The sequence below is a fragment of the Poecilia reticulata genome, linkage group LG4, assembly GCF_000633615.1.
Source record: "Poecilia reticulata strain Guanapo linkage group LG4, Guppy_female_1.0+MT, whole genome shotgun sequence".
In the NCBI taxonomy this organism is placed as follows: domain Eukaryota; kingdom Metazoa; phylum Chordata; class Actinopteri; order Cyprinodontiformes; family Poeciliidae; genus Poecilia; species Poecilia reticulata.
Window position 1 is genome coordinate 29,111,437 of NC_024334.1, and position 15,539 is coordinate 29,126,975.

A 15,539-nucleotide genomic window follows, 5' to 3' on the forward strand; every position below is an offset into this window, starting at 1 on the left:
TGTGTGTGTGTGTGTGTGTGTGTGTGTGTGTGTGTGTGTGCGTGTGCGTGCGTGTGTGTGTGTGTGTGTGTGTGTGTTTTTTTAGGATCCTGGCTGCAGCGGGGGCTCATATGAACATCTCAGTGGATCTGAGGACGCTGAGGGCTGTGAGAGTACTGCGACCCCTCAAACTGGTCTCAGGCATACCGAGTGAGTGTCGTGTATTTTTCAGTATTTGGTCAATATTTTTTCTTTTTAATTTATTGTGTTGAATACATCAACTTTTCTAACAAAAAAATTATTGTAGACTAAAAAATATATATCCTCATACAAAGTTGTTTTGTTTCAGTTTTTGTTGGGGCAGTTTGCTTTTGACATATTTAAGTCACATTTTCATACATAAACTAAAAACATAAATTATGGGAAATTTACCATTTAGCTTCCCTACGCCTGCATCCCCACAACATGCCGCTGCCACTACCATGCTTCACTGTGTGGATGGTGTATTTCAGGTGGTGTGCAGTGTTTTGTGTATTAGCCAGATCTCCCAGCCCTTTATGTCAGGCTAAGTGAAGGAGATGTCTTGGCAGTTTTTCCAGTTTTCTGAAAGGATTTCCACTTTTAGATGATGGATTGAACAGATGTTTAAAACTGCAGATTTAGTTTTGTAACATAATTATATTTCAAACTTTTCCACAACTTTATTCCTGACCTGTTTGGTTTGCTCTGCTATTTCCATAAATTACACACAGATGTAATTTAAGCCAGCTGCTTGCACTTCGTTTGATGTAGAGATATCAGAATACAGGTCAAGCATCCATCCATCCATCCATCCATTTTCTGTACACCCACTCAGTGGGGTCGGGAGGGTTGCTGGTGCCTATCTCCAGCTAACGTTCCGGGCGAGAGGCGGGGTCACCCTGGACAGGTCGCCAGTCTGTCGCAGGGCTACAGGTCAAACAAGTCAACTGTTGTTTTTGGTCAATATTTTGACCAAAAACAACATAGTGAGCTTTGTTCACTATATTTTGTCTGTTTGTAAAGTGCCCTTATCTTCTGTTTCTTGAATTCTTTGCAGCAGCAGTCCGTATAAACATAGTAAGATGATTTTACTGAAAACTAAATGTTGAACAGACTTTTATTTTAATACAGTCAATGAATGAATAAATTGTTTGAAAGCTAACATAGTACTAATGAATAGGATTAATAAAAGAACTACCCGTGTACAAAAACACTTCATACAATCATAAAATATTAGTTTTTATTTTAAAATCCATCCATCCATTTTCTTTATACCCTTGTCCCAAAGTGGGGTCGGGAGGGTTGCTGGTGCCTATCTCCAGCTAACGTTCCGGGCGAGAGGAGGGGTCACCCTGGACAGGTCGCCAGTCTGTGGCAGGGCAACACAATTTTCAAATCTACATTTCAAATTAACATTCTCCTCTTAGAGCAAACCAAAGATTTCCCATCTAATCTTTTGTTTCGACATCTGCTCATAGGTTGCAGCTTTGACTCAGCCGGTTAATGTTCGCTTTTATCTCCAGGTCTGCAGATTGTCCTGAAGTCCATAATGAAGGCCATGGTGCCTCTTCTGCAGATTGGTCTGCTGCTGTTCTTTGCCATCCTCATGTTCGCAATCATCGGCCTGGAGTTTTACAGCGGAAAACTGCACAAGACCTGCACACCACAGCCAGGAATACTGGGTATACTGGACACATGCTGGTTTATTTGATATTGAACAGATATGGTGTGTGGATTCTCCACGGTGCTGCAAAGATGGCAGGAGATGATTGTGTCAATAAGCTGTATCTGGTTTTCTCAGATAGACAAGGGTATGACACAGCCTGGCTGTTAGGATGAAATAAATAATATATTGGAAGGAAATTTAAAAAGTTTTGTATTATGCATAAAGAGATAAAAGTGCTGAACTGTTTCGATCTTCAAGCCTAGTTTCAGATCTTAAAAGAAGACCTGAGCTCCGTCTGTAGCTGTTTTTTGTGTTATTATTCAAGCATCTCTGGCTGTGCAGGTTGGAGCAAATCGATAGGCAGCTTCTCTACCGTGATGTCAGAACCAGAAAAGCAGAAGTACACATAGCGTGTAAGGCTGCACCTGGAGACTCCACCGAGCCAAAATGGCTTTTACAAACAAAACGAACAACGCAGCGCAGCATAATGAGTTATTGTTCAGTTCATAGCTGCTATTAACCTCCAAGCTGCCCCCAATTTCACTTGAACTGAATGGACAGCTATGGAACAAACAAAAAAAAATAGACTGAAGTGAATATTTTCTGTTACTGAATTGTCAGACACTGGATATCCGTGCTTGTAACGTAAAGCCCCTTTCGTATAACGTGCTGTAGTTTAAAGGCTGTGAGATGTGAAACGTTTTTATTTTCTTTACAAAAGTTGTCAGTCTACTGCAGGGCATCATTTACGGCACAGGAAGATAACTCTTCAGCATCTGACTCTGTCCTTTCTGTTCAGAAAACGAGACGGTGGACTCATCTGAGTACGACTTCCCGTGCGGCGTGCGTCAGTGTCCGGCCAAGTACGCCTGCTCTGAGACCTGGATTGGACCTAATGACGGCATCACCCAGTTTGACAACATCCTGTTTGCAGTCCTCACTGTCTTCCAGTGCATCACCATGGAGGGATGGACCACTGTGCTCTACAATGTAAGGTCACATGTCTGCCTCTCATGATGCTGTTCTGGTCAGCTTCAAATTCTTTGAGGATTCTTACGAGGTGGATCCATGAAATCCGACTCACAGGGAAGTAAAGGCTTTACCGTGTGGATGGACCCTGCATCTTTATCAGTCTCTAATAATTGGTTTGCTAACAGATTTTACGACTGTTTCAGAATGAACTGCTTACAAATTACCTAAATAGAAAAAAAGTTTACTTGATTTTTATTGCTTTGTACTGGTTCGGCACTCGTCTCCTTCTGCGTTTGAATATTCATAAATATACAGAGATATTCAAAATTACTAGCTCTAATAGTTTTGTATATCTGCAGTAGAGAGTGTCTGTTCTCTTCAGAGGAAGGTAATAAGGTCGTAAATTTACCACGAGAGAATTCAAGAGAATTTTTCTTTGTTTTAAAAATGTCCTAAAATGTGGAGAATTTTAGGAAGTTGCTAAACTAAACCTCAGTGGTTCACACTTATTTTTTGTGAGAACTGCCATTTTAAATATACTTTTAAATGTAATTTATCTATAATGTGCAAGGTGACAGCTTGGACGCAGTTGGGGCATTTATTATTCTACACATTTTCATATAAAAATCAATTAAAAAGAAGAGCAGGAAAACGGTTTAGTTGAAACCTATTTGTTTTCAGGTTTTGCACTCGGAAGTTCTTAACCCTCCTGTTGTCCTCAGGTCAAAATGACCGAGATTTGAATGTGTTTTCCCTATACACAGAAAATGAGGACAACAGGAGGGAAAGAAAAATGTCTGTGCACATCTCCCTGCCATCACCTAAGATGCCTGTTCAATAGCTACTAGCTACGTACCTTTGAGATTGTTTTGTACTTGATGGAGTTTTGATCTTATTTTGATATTTCAGACCAATGATGCCTTGGGTCCCACCTGGAACTGGCTGTACTTCATCCCCCTCATCATCATCGGCTCCTTCTTCGTCCTGAACCTGGTGCTGGGAGTCCTCTCTGGGTAGATCCCGCTTCACACCAATAAATAAGAGAAATTAAATGAGTGCCTTCACTTCTATGACTTCTGTTGTGCTTATTCCTTAATCAGTAGCAAGAATGGCAGACCGCAAGACAGAACCACCCAGTTTGGAGAAAACATAACAACTTTTAGATTTTAAAATTACATTTTTAAAGAAAAATTTAAAGGGCAATAGACAATCCTTTTGCTTTTATCGCCTCCTTTAACTTTCTTCCTGTCCTGCATTTTGTTAAGCAGTAAGAGGGGCTTATTGTACAGAACAAAACAACAACAGAGGGTTTATTTGTTTCAAGACTGCAAAGGTTTCTTACCCTCGACAATCATTGTTTTGTGATTTGGTTTGGTTATTTCAGAGAATTTGCCAAAGAGAGGGAGAGAGTGGAAAATCGCAGGGCTTTCATGAAGCTGAGACGCCAGCAGCAGATTGAAAGAGAGCTGAACGGCTACCGCGCTTGGATTGACCGAGCTGGTGAGTGTAGTCCAAGTTACGTAAATGCTTCTTCTCAACAATGATGGGAACATTAATAAATATTTTTTTTATGATTAATCCTGTCCTCTGCAGACTATTTTGTGCGGCATGCCAACTTTTTGTTTTGCTGCATCCGAGCTGGAGATGCGTTTAGAAATGATGTGAGGCTGCTGTCTCTGTCAGACAAGATTCTCACATCTGATTCAATATTTTATTTTCTGTCCAGAGGAAGTTATGCTTGCAGAAGAGAACAGGAATCCAGGACCTTCTGCACTTGATGGTGAGTTAGCAGGGATGCGCACAATAAATCTTGAGATGCACTTTCAGTTATATCCCAACAAGACTTAATTTAAATGGCTGCTCATGCTTCAGTTGTTAATTATAGGCTGGTTTGCATTCTTGGTAATCAAAGTATAGCTTAAGATTTAGGGGGAGAGTTAGGCGATTCCTTTCTGTTGTGCAGATTGAAAAATCAAGTGAGATTTGCAGCTGGAGTGAATAATTTGATCATAAATGCTGGCTTGTCATTCCATTTCCATCAACCATCCATACTTTCAGTCATCTCTGAAAACAGCTTGATGAAACTAAGAGGCGTCACTCAAAATATATTTATTTTTTCATCTGACAAAGTGGATCAACTAATGACTTTTACAACCTTCAAACTTGTTTTCAGCTGTGCACATGATATTTCTTTTTGTACCTGATGTGTTGTGTCTAAGCACAAAGACTCAGAGCAGGAAGCATCAACAACTATTCCATTTAAAAAGACACATTATTGAACAAATTACAGGATCTTTTTGCTTCTTTGCAAATGTCTTACAACAAAATGTCACACATGTGCATAATCTGATGTTTTTAATTGCCAATTTGTGCACTGCAATACAAGATTGATGCAAATTTAGACTCCCAGCACAGGCATAGTTGATCCCGATGGAAACTTTATTTTTAACTACTACGGACAAATTGAAGTGTTCTAAAAAATAACAACAATACTCGTCTTTAAATAACCACGTTTTTTGTAATCTTTTGCAAGGACAAAATCCATTCAGTTCCAAAGATAGAATGACATAAATCCTGTTTTTATTGCTCTGCACTAACAATTTTGTTTTTTGCTTATTCTTTCATTAGACAAATATTTATTTTAATATGGCAAACCTGCAAAACCCTTAAGTTTTAGCTCTACACATATATTTCAAAAAAAAAAAAAAAAGATTTATTTGTTTAATTAAACTTCTACATTGTTGCAAATTTAAATAATTAGTTGTTGTTTTTTTAATCCCTGGTTTAATCTATCAATCAGCAGATAGACAACTCACTCTCCGACCCTCTTAACTCTACAGTAATCTTTTTTATTTATGGGACCTGAAGGGATTTATCACATATTGACTGACTGGCATCTCCCAAAGCCCTTCGGGAGCAGAGTAGGAGTTGCTTCAGGCGTCGACAACTAAAATCTTTTGCACTTTGCAGCAAAAACTTCACAGCCAATTTCCCGCAGGGACACAGAAATCCACTGTAACTGCTACAAAGAACTCTGTGCAACCCGTTCACTCTGACACTGTAAAGTTAAAAAAAAACCTGAAGTTTAAATCTGTTGTGCGCATTGAAAGTGTCTTCAGTGGCGACGGAAATAAATGTGGATGCTCTGATAGCTTTGATTATAAAGAAAGGTGGCACTTTGCTGTTGCCTTAGCAACCGCTGGTCTGAAAAGGCAGCAGCCTGGATGTGTGTTTGTGTTGACAGGACTGAATCTTCCTGCCCTTAGCAAACACCGCTAAGTGGGAAAACGGCAGCAGGATTTTTGCGTATGTTTGTGTTTGATCAGCGGCCTATTAAAAAGACCTCGAGCAAATATTGACTGCAAGTAGATCCAGAGGTAGCAGGAAGGTGTCAGTCGGGATTTGATAAGATGAGAGGTAATCGTATGCACATTTGTCAGTAAGGAGCTTTAGCGTTTGTGTCCTGCTTGGTTTGCCACTATGTAAACACTGACTAAAAAGAGAAAAGACATACACAGTTAAGTTATCTGGAACCACTGCTTTCCTCCTGACAGATATTTTAGGATTTCGCTGATAGGAAGGTGATTAGCCCATTGCTTTAAAATTAGATGATCATCTTTGTCTCATTTAGCAGCAACATTAATGAACTACATATTCCCATTAGCTTGTTGGGCTCTAGGCCATTTTTGTTTGCTTTGTTGTTTTACAGTCATTCAGTGATCAACCTTCTTGCCTTGTTCAGACATTGTTACATGTTTTACACATGAAAGTGGGCTCACAAAAGACGGTTTTGTTGCAATGGATTTAAGAAATAAACTGAGCAAATATTCCTCACAACCAGGAGCTCAAAATTATTTAACCTTTAAGTTTGTGTTTCACCTACAATATGTTGGTTTAAACGTTGAACAGCCCGCAACTGGACACTTTTATGTCTTTAGTGTTGAAGCGAGCAACCACCATAAAGAGGAGAGGCATGGATGTGCGTCAGGGCCAGTCAGGGGAGGAACATTATGGAGATATCTCTTCTGTGGGTGAGTGGATATAATCCGAAATATTTGCACTTTAACTGGAAGTTAAATTCCACTCGACTTGAACTTTGCAGCGGTTTAAAATGGATTTGTCACTGTTGTTAGCGCCATGCTGTGTAAGTGCTGCTAGACCGCAGCTTTTCTCTGCATCTTCCCACTGTCCCTCCTGCAAGGCATGCCCATGGCCAGAGCCAGCGTTCGGAGTGCAAAGCGAGGTCCAACGGCCTATTTTCGACGTAAAGAGCGTCTCCTGCGGATTTCCATTCGCCGCGTGGTGAAGACGCACACTTTCTACTGGACAGTGCTCGGCCTTGTGGCTCTCAACACGCTGTGTGTCGCCATTGTGCACCACAACCAGCCCTTCTGGCTGTCCAATTTTCTTTGTAAGTTCAGCAAGACTAAAACAATGTGAGGAAAATGTCTACTAGCAACACTGGAAGTAGTTAAAATGTGTTTGTGTTTTCAAAGACTATGCAGAGTTCCTGTTCCTCGCTCTGTTCCTGACAGAGATGTTCCTGAAGATGTACAGCTTGGGACCGCGTCTCTACTTTCATTCCTCGTTCAACTGCTTTGACTGCAGCGTTAGTGCCTCGTCTTCCTTTTTCATTTGTAGTTCACACAGTGAAGATGCTGTGGTTGAAATAAAAATGCAAATTTTTTATAAATCTGTTCACACCTTTTGCATACTGCAGGTAATCATTGGCAGTATCTTTGAGGTGCTGTGGGGATTCTTCAGACCAGGAACGTCATTTGGTATCAGTGTCCTTCGCGCTCTCCGCCTGCTTAGGATCTTCAAAATCACCAAGTTAGTCGTCAGCTCTTTTGATTGAATTTCCCATTTATAGGCTTCCTTCACACTGGTCAAGGGACATTAAAATGAGTCCAAACTTGAGTTGCATTTGCAAGACTTTGAAGAAGTTGTCTGGGGTTTATTAAGAGCTGTTTAAATTTGTATCAGAACTGACTCTACTCAAATCTCATCATGCACACTCATGGTACCAACTAACATAATTTATACAAAAAATGTTTTATTAATGATGATTGAAAGGAAGTTGTGGAGTGACTTTATATGTTTACCTCTAAAGTGTGTTGCCATGTTTTTTTTTTTGCATGCATGCATTACTTGTGGTAATAAATTAATTAAATTAAAATTAAAATCGATGCTTCTTGTAAACAACAAAAAGGGCTTTAAGAAGTTTTTCTCCATGTATAAAGTTGTGCAGTGACAATTTTGATTAGATTTAGTTAGTACATTTAATTTCAGTGTCTTTCTGCTGCAAAAAGCTTGAATCAGAAATGTTGTGTTTTTAGATTTTAACAGAAATTTGATATTTGGTTACTGTCAAGGTATTGGGCGTCTCTGAGAAACCTGGTTGTGTCTCTGATGAACTCCATGAAGTCCATCATCTCCCTGATCTTCCTTCTCTTTCTCTTCATTGTTGTCTTCGCACTCCTTGGCATGCAGCTTTTTGGTGGCAGGTAACTTCACAGTCCCCTTCATTGAGCTTAGATATCAGAAAATATGTTAAATTGCCAAAGAGGTAATTATCCCTGGTTGCGTAGATTCAGAGGAAGGTTAATGTATTGAAATTGGAAATTTTGTTTTCTCTACACCAACTCACCGAGTGAAGATTTGAGACCTCTGTAGCCCACATGTTTTGCTCTTTGTTTTCCCTTGAGTTGTTTCTCTCTGGCTGACATGTTCATAAAATTTGCAGAAATAGACCAGCGTGTTCTTATGATAAACTTTCCTCAGTAGGGAGAAGATAAAATGCTTTCTAAATTAACTAAGTAAGACGTATCCTGACAGCACCGGGCATATCTTGTCGTTTCTGCAGGTTCATCTTTGAAGACTACACACCAACAAACTTTGACACTTTTCCTGCAGCCATTATGACTGTGTTTCAGGTCTGGAAGTAAAAGTGACAAATTACTACTGACAGTAAAATCTGCAGCTAGCTCATCAGAGTTCAGGGTGGTTGTACAGATGTTCTGTCGTTTTATGTGGACATGTTTGTACAGATCCTGACTGGAGAGGACTGGAATGAGGTCATGTATAACGGTATTCGCTCCCAAGGAGGAGTGAAGTCGGGGATGTGGTCCTCCATCTATTTTATAGTTCTTACTCTTTTCGGAAACTGTATCCACTTTTTGCAATTTGCAATCAATTTTGTTGCCATCTTTACTTATAATTTTTCACTCCCCGTGAGGTTTTATTATTGTGCCTCGCTAAAGCGTTTGTACCTCTTCAGCTTCTGCACATTTTGTCACGTTACATCCGCACACTTTGATGTATTTTATCGGGGTTTTATGTGCACAAACTGTTGCATAGTTGTGAAGAAAAAGAATAAAATAAATTTTTCTTACACATAAAAAGGTGGAAATTGGGAAAAGTGTGGCTTGAATTTGCATTCAGTTCTCAATGAGTCAGCTCTCTGACGAACTTTGTTTCTGTGCAATTGCAGCTGCAACCTCTCAATTTCAATGTTCTTTTTCCAGTTTTGTTTTAATAAACAGTAGCTGATGTGTTGAGCCTCCTTAACATATGTGTGACCAGATACTCTTCTGAATGTCTTCTTGGCCATTGCTGTGGATAACCTGGCCAATGCACAAGAACTTACCAAGGTAATGCAACTTAACAGAACATACCTGATCTGATGTGTTTTCTGTCATTCCTCAGCCCCATCTCTTCGATTCTGATCAATTACTGAAACGCTCATGTGGTCGAGTTGCTCAGGTGTCTTTTATTATTTTTTGATCAGGATGAAGAAGAAGCAGAGGCAGCTTTCAACCAGAAACATGCTCTGCAGAAAGCAAAGGAGGTCGGACCGCTTTCCTCCTTCATGTCTTCAGAGTAAGTACTGTTTGCAGCTTTTTTCTGCTTGACCTCCTCCATATTCTTTTATCTCTCTCTCTCTCCTTTGCCTCACTTGGGAATGTGTGCCAAGGACTCAGCTATCTAGTTTTGAGTTTCTGTCACCTTTAAAATATGGTTTGTCAATTGTTTTGTTTTGAATTACTGAAGAAATACGCTATGCCTGAACAGGCAAAACATCCATGAATAAACAGTAAGAGTTTTTGGTTGTTTTGTTTCCTCTGGGTTGTTGTGTGAAAACGGCATAATGGACTGACCGCTGTGTTTTTATCTAGTACTGCTAATGAGCCAGTTTACAGAGCTGGATAAACATGTGGATAATTTGATTGGTCTAGTAACATGACTTTGTTTTTTCTACTTGCAGAATAGATTTTGATTCTCAGTATCTAATTGCACTTTGCCTTGTCATACATCCTGGAAGTGCATGTGCATGAACAGGAGTGGAAAACTCTGTATGCACGCTGTGAAACAAGGAGCTGTTTTTTTTTTTTTTTTTGCATGGGCATGTGGAAGAGCTTGCACAGAGTTTATCAACATGACCCACTGAGCTCCAACTAAACTTGATCCCTGGGATAATTACTATCTTATTCCCTCTTTACTAAAAGAATTTGCTCAAACCCTTTCATTTTCTATATTTTGTTATGTTACAATCCAAAACCTCAAGGTTTTCAAAGTACTTTGCAAAAAAAAAAAAAAAAAAAAGAATCTGAAAAGCATGGTGTGTTTAAATGAAACATTTGTGAGAAAAAAAATTAGTGAGCAAATAGTATCACAAAGACCAAAGAGCAGAGCAGATAAGTCAGGGCAAAGTTGTGCAGAAACATTAAACTTCTGACACATTATTCAACACATCATCTGAAAATGAAAATAATATGGCACAACTTCAAGAGCGTCAGGAAAGTAATGAAGAAACCATAAGCAATTTGCAAGTGGACACTACAAACACGTGGTGCTCTAATCAGATGAGGCCAACATTTTTCTTTTTGGCTGGTATTAAAATGCTAACAGTAAAACATGGTGGCGGCAGCATTATGCTGGGGAGGGGGGTGCTTTTGTTCAGGAGGGGCAGGAGCCTCAGAAGCCACTTAATTACTAAATGATTGTACTAGAATTTTTTAGGAGTATCACTGTAAATGAGATTTAAAATCCAAAAAGTCAAACTTTTCAGATTTTCATTTGTAAAAGATTTTGAAAATTATGTTTCCATTGTTTTCTCGTTTGTGATTATAATCTAATTTCCTGGTGTATGAAAAAAGTTTTATACATTCCTGGTCGTAACGTGACAAAAAATGTAGAACAGAGGCATGAATACTTTAGCTTGGCATTGTATACTTCCTTGCTTTTTGCTTCAAAGCTAGCCAAAGGAAGAAAAGCTAGACAGAAAATTACGTCAGGATTCGCTTTTTCTGTCAGAGGCTAAAGGAAAGGTGAGATTATCAAGAGGTCACCAGGGTTGGCATCTAAATTTTAAGATCATTCTCTAAACCGTTGTGGTTTTGATCTAAGATGTAAGCGAAAAGTTAAACACGCTTTGCCCTGAAGGTGTTGGAGAAACTTGCATGACACCAGCTGCTGAACTCAAAGAGCCCCTGCATGTAGAAGTCAGATAATGGTTTTCATTTGGAGCTGCATGTCTTAAGGTCTGCATGATCAAAGAAAGAAAAAATAAAGAAAAGACCAAAAAAAAAAAACACGCAGTAACTTAAAAACGCTTCTCATTCAAAGCAAAGCAGGTGTTTTCGGTGTGCATGTGTTATTTTTCTTCCATTATTACGCCTTTAACTCCCCCAACAAATACCGCTCAACCATTTTAATCTGACATGGAGATGCTCTGCACATGAATTTTCTTATTTATTTAAACTTATCCGCATGTCTGAATCGAGTGGTGTTCTGAGCTGCATCCCAGCTTGGTTGGTTTTCCTCGAAAATGAATTATTCTTTCCTGTGTTTTTGCTGACGGAGCCCATATGTGTGTTTTCATACTGTTTGATCCGAGTGTCTTTCTATCAATGTTGATGTTTATAAATGTTTTTTAAATGTTTACCCTAATGCTGTAACCATCATGTTTGTCAATGTGCTTGCTTGGCTCCAGAGGAGACACACACCAGAAAAAAATACCCAAGTCTTAGTTACAAACAGCACTAAACGGATTAGATAACATCCTGTAATAAGTTTGGATCAATTATTTATGTGTGTTGCTCTAAAGGGTTTTATCCTCGGGCAATGGATAAAAGCGACTGGTGTGGAGTTGATTTGTTTGCAGCCACCAGTCTTTGAATAAGATGCCATTTTTTTTGCTGTGTGTCTCCTGGCCTGTTTTGTCTCTGCTCACGAAAGCACTAATGTCTTGTTTTCAACCAATCGCTCATTGGTAACACGGACCGCACGAGAGTCCACGCTCCAGTAAGTAACACTGTCTGTTCAGCTCTCTGACTCTCTCACTCACCTGTGCTTGATCTGCTAAACCGAGTCCCTCAGTCAGTCATCTGTCCATGCTCTGTCCTATCCTGTCCTGTCCACCTCTCCGACCTTATTTCAGTCCATAAAAATGTCTCGAATCAACTCAGCCAATTTCATTCTGCATCGCTCTGTTTATTTATATTACAGTCACAGAGTCATGGAGGGGCCAGGAACCGACAACCCCACTATAAATATTTTACATGTTTTCTTTTAATTATTGTCCTCAGCTAATGAGGAAAAACGTTTCATTGACATGAGAAAAAGAATCATTTTCTTGTCAAATTATTTGCTCGGAAGAAATTGCATTAATTTCACACAAAATAAAGCACACAAAATACACAAAAACAACTTGGTTTGGCGTAATGTTTCAGCTCAAATCCATTTATTATTCCAAAGTTAGAATGACGGTTCATCTACACGCGTAAACAAACACAAGCGATAACTATTTGCCCCAACAATCTAAATAGTTATCAATTAAACGAAACAGAGGACCAAAGACATAGAAATTTAAGGATTCAAGGATTTTCTTTTTTTTTTTTTTGTCATACCACCTTTTCTTGTTTGTGGTACAAAATTCGGACTCAAGTCCCAAATTAAAACATTTTATACACAAATAGGATAAATAAACACATAAAGTAATAAATAAAGTAACATTTTAAAAAAGTGTGTTTTTAAAATACTATGTCTATAAGATCAAGCTGTGAAGGGGATATAGTTTTTGTTTGTTGTTTTTTTTATAATGATATGTTGATTTTTGCTTTTTGTGTTAACAAAGCATTTTATTCTTTTTCCAGAAACAGCAAAACATGAAAAATAATATAGTGGGGACATAAATCTTCAGTTTCCACACCCAACTAGTCCTGGACTTGTACATTTCCCACTGTAAATGGCTTCGTGCTGAAGCAAAAATAACTCTTTGGTTCGAACAAACGTCCTAACATTCAGCTTACATGTTTAATTTAATATATTTAATTTAACAAAAACTAGGGTGACACTTCCCTCACATCAACTTATTGGTAAAAACACTGCATGCAAGCCGGCCTATGTCTGACTAGTATCAAGGTGAATCAAATTGTCTGGTATGTCATGGATGAAATTATAAAGTTGTGGTTCTATTATGCATCTTAAATGCCGGTTTGATTCCATTTGTATTGATAATATGTCTTGTCTAATTCTTCCCAGGGGAAGCCGGAGGAGGCGGCCCTACCTGTACAGGAAAAGAGCCATTCACCGCAGCCGGCCGACCTACTCCTACTCCCTGGAGGAGGCCCAGGGCAGTATGAGGGAGGGCCGCCCACCGCCACCACTCAAACCCTCTAACTCTTTCATGTCCAGGAGGGAGAGGAGGAAAAGGATGACCATGTCTGTTTGGGAGCAGAGGACCAGCCAGCTGCGGAGACACCGGCAGATGTCCAGCCGAGAGATCTTGTTCAGCAGTCCCAGTGAGGAAAAAGATGGCCCCCCTGCTTCAGTTCACGGACACCCCCTGTCGCTGCACCAGAAAGCCGTGCAGCACACGCCATCCGGGAGCGTGAAGCGGCCGACTGACCCTCTGGTCTCACCGGGTCAGAGCCAGCCCCCGGGCTCCTCTGCGCCCCTGGATGCCACTGTTCCTGGTGACGTTCCTGAGCCTCCTATGGCAGTGCTGGAATCAGAGTGTCTGGATCCTACAAAAGCACAGTGCCTGCCCTTACCAGAACCTCCCGAATCCGAATCCACCGGGGAAAACAAAAAGGCGGGTCTTGGCCACAAACACGTCTCCGAACGCCGAAGCCCGAGACTGAACGCGGAACGTCAACACAGGCATGTGAAAAAGTTCAGACCTCCAGATAACGTTGACTCTCTGACCCCTGAGAAAGGAGGTCACATTGAGATCAGGGGCCGAAGGGGCCATCATTGTGACCATCGGAACGGCACCAGAAATCAAGCGTCCTCTCCTGGAAATGAGGGAACATTAGACGGCAGCTGTGATGTTGGAGAAAGCAGAACGAGTTCGGAAACAGTCGAGGAGAAGGGAGCAGAGCCTGAGAACGAAGACGGAGAGGTGCACAAGCACGAGGAGAGCAGGTGAGACGATCAGTGACTGATGCCTTAAAGCTTGTTTGGTGGGAGAAATGTTCAGAGCGACAGCCATGGTTTAGAAAAAAATCCATCATATAACCTCATATTGTTCCTGAAACCATCCACAAACAAGTCTGTTTATTTCTAAATTCTATTGTATGAAAATATAAATGACAGAGGATGCAGATATTCTTACATTCATTTTATGACAGATGGTATGAACCACGATAAGTTATTTTGTTTCCTTAATAAAGTACAAAATTTCATGCATCTAAACACACCACCTTTATCCCTCTAAAGTAAGAATCTTCAGCTGAACAATGTTTATTAAAATATGAGCAATTATTTATTTGCATTAATTAACTCTTAACTACAAACTCTACATTCAGCATGAAATGAGTGTCTGGCAATAGACGACCTTTCTTTTCATCTGCTGAATAAAACCAAATTGTTGTAGTTGCCGGATTTACTTTTCTCTCCTGCTTTGCTGCTATAATGCTCTTCCTTGTGACTTTTATTAAAATGCCAACACCAGAATGTGGGTTGTTGCCCACTCCTCCACACATCTGTGCACATACCGTTCCACTCTTGTGTTTGTCCTGTTGCGACTACAGACTGGCTAACCGTAACGAGGGAGGAAACTCTAACTTGAAAGACGTCCTCTCTGGTGACCTCTGCCCTCTGAAGCAAGACAACGCTCTGAACCAGTCTGAGCTGCTGGTGCCCAACAAACCAGAGGATAGCAATGAAGAAAAGGAGTCGGAGCTGGAACACAATAAGCTCAGCTCCAGTGTCATCATCGAGGTGCCTGACGTGCAGTCGCCTCTTGAACTCTCCACAATCACAGGTACTAGTGCACTGTGTTGCTTTCAGACAATGGAGAGTAAATGTTTTTGATGCTTGGAAATATATATAAAAAAAACAAGCATCTTTTTTCTGATATGTTAAAATAATTAAGTGAAATTGATGGAATGAATGGCAGATTAGTGGTTAGATTTCTTTATTTTATTTCAAGAACCTGGTCATTTAGCCACATTTTGGCCAAAAGGAAGTTTTATTTCTCAAGGACCAGTGTCAGGTCTTCAGTACTGCACGCAGTTTTACTCGGCTCAAGAAAACTTCCCAAATGGAAAAACGTAGTAAGAGGATGAACTTAATTTTCTTATTTTGATCTTCTCTAGTCAACAACAAGGACCCTGAAACCTGCAAGTCAGAGAAGTCAGAGAAGGAAGAGGCAGAAGAGACGAAACCTGTCAACACTGTGACCCCAGACAGCATGTTCATCTTCAAACCTGACAACCCGTGAGCTACAAGTTCAATCATTGTGGATTTGGATTAGAAATGGTGCTGCTTTAAAAATTATATACACTGCTCAAAAAAATAAAGGGAACACTTAAACAACACAATATAACTCCAAGTAAATCAAACTTCTGTGAAATCAAACTGTCCACTTAGGAAGCAACACTGATTGACAACG

At 40.0% G+C, this 15,539-nt stretch overlaps 1 protein-coding gene across 3 annotated transcripts in view; it reads left to right on the top strand.

The window, feature by feature from the left end:
* Positions 1–15,539, top strand: part of cacna1ea (calcium channel, voltage-dependent, R type, alpha 1E subunit a) — a 106,152-nt gene that overhangs the window by 67,374 nt on the left and 23,239 nt on the right. For 2 of the 3 annotated variants that reach the window (XM_008407909.2, XM_008407908.2), the window contains exons 7-24: positions 86–189; positions 1,524–1,682; positions 2,466–2,656; positions 3,548–3,651; positions 4,023–4,138; positions 4,365–4,418; positions 6,577–6,669; positions 6,840–7,049; positions 7,135–7,247; positions 7,359–7,471; positions 8,014–8,145; positions 8,505–8,574; positions 8,689–8,806; positions 9,224–9,291; positions 9,429–9,520; positions 13,184–14,068; positions 14,677–14,909; positions 15,244–15,364. In XM_008407909.2, coding sequence (XP_008406131.1) covers positions 86–189; positions 1,524–1,682; positions 2,466–2,656; positions 3,548–3,651; positions 4,023–4,138; positions 4,365–4,418; positions 6,577–6,669; positions 6,840–7,049; positions 7,135–7,247; positions 7,359–7,471; positions 8,014–8,145; positions 8,505–8,574; positions 8,689–8,806; positions 9,224–9,291; positions 9,429–9,520; positions 13,184–14,068; positions 14,677–14,909; positions 15,244–15,364 — 2,976 coding nt within the window. The remainder of the gene's footprint in view (positions 1–85; positions 190–1,523; positions 1,683–2,465; positions 2,657–3,547; positions 3,652–4,022; positions 4,139–4,364; positions 4,419–6,576; positions 6,670–6,839; positions 7,050–7,134; positions 7,248–7,358; positions 7,472–8,013; positions 8,146–8,504; positions 8,575–8,688; positions 8,807–9,223; positions 9,292–9,428; positions 9,521–13,183; positions 14,069–14,676; positions 14,910–15,243; positions 15,365–15,539) is intronic. The other variant, XM_008407910.2, reaches the window with a different exon arrangement.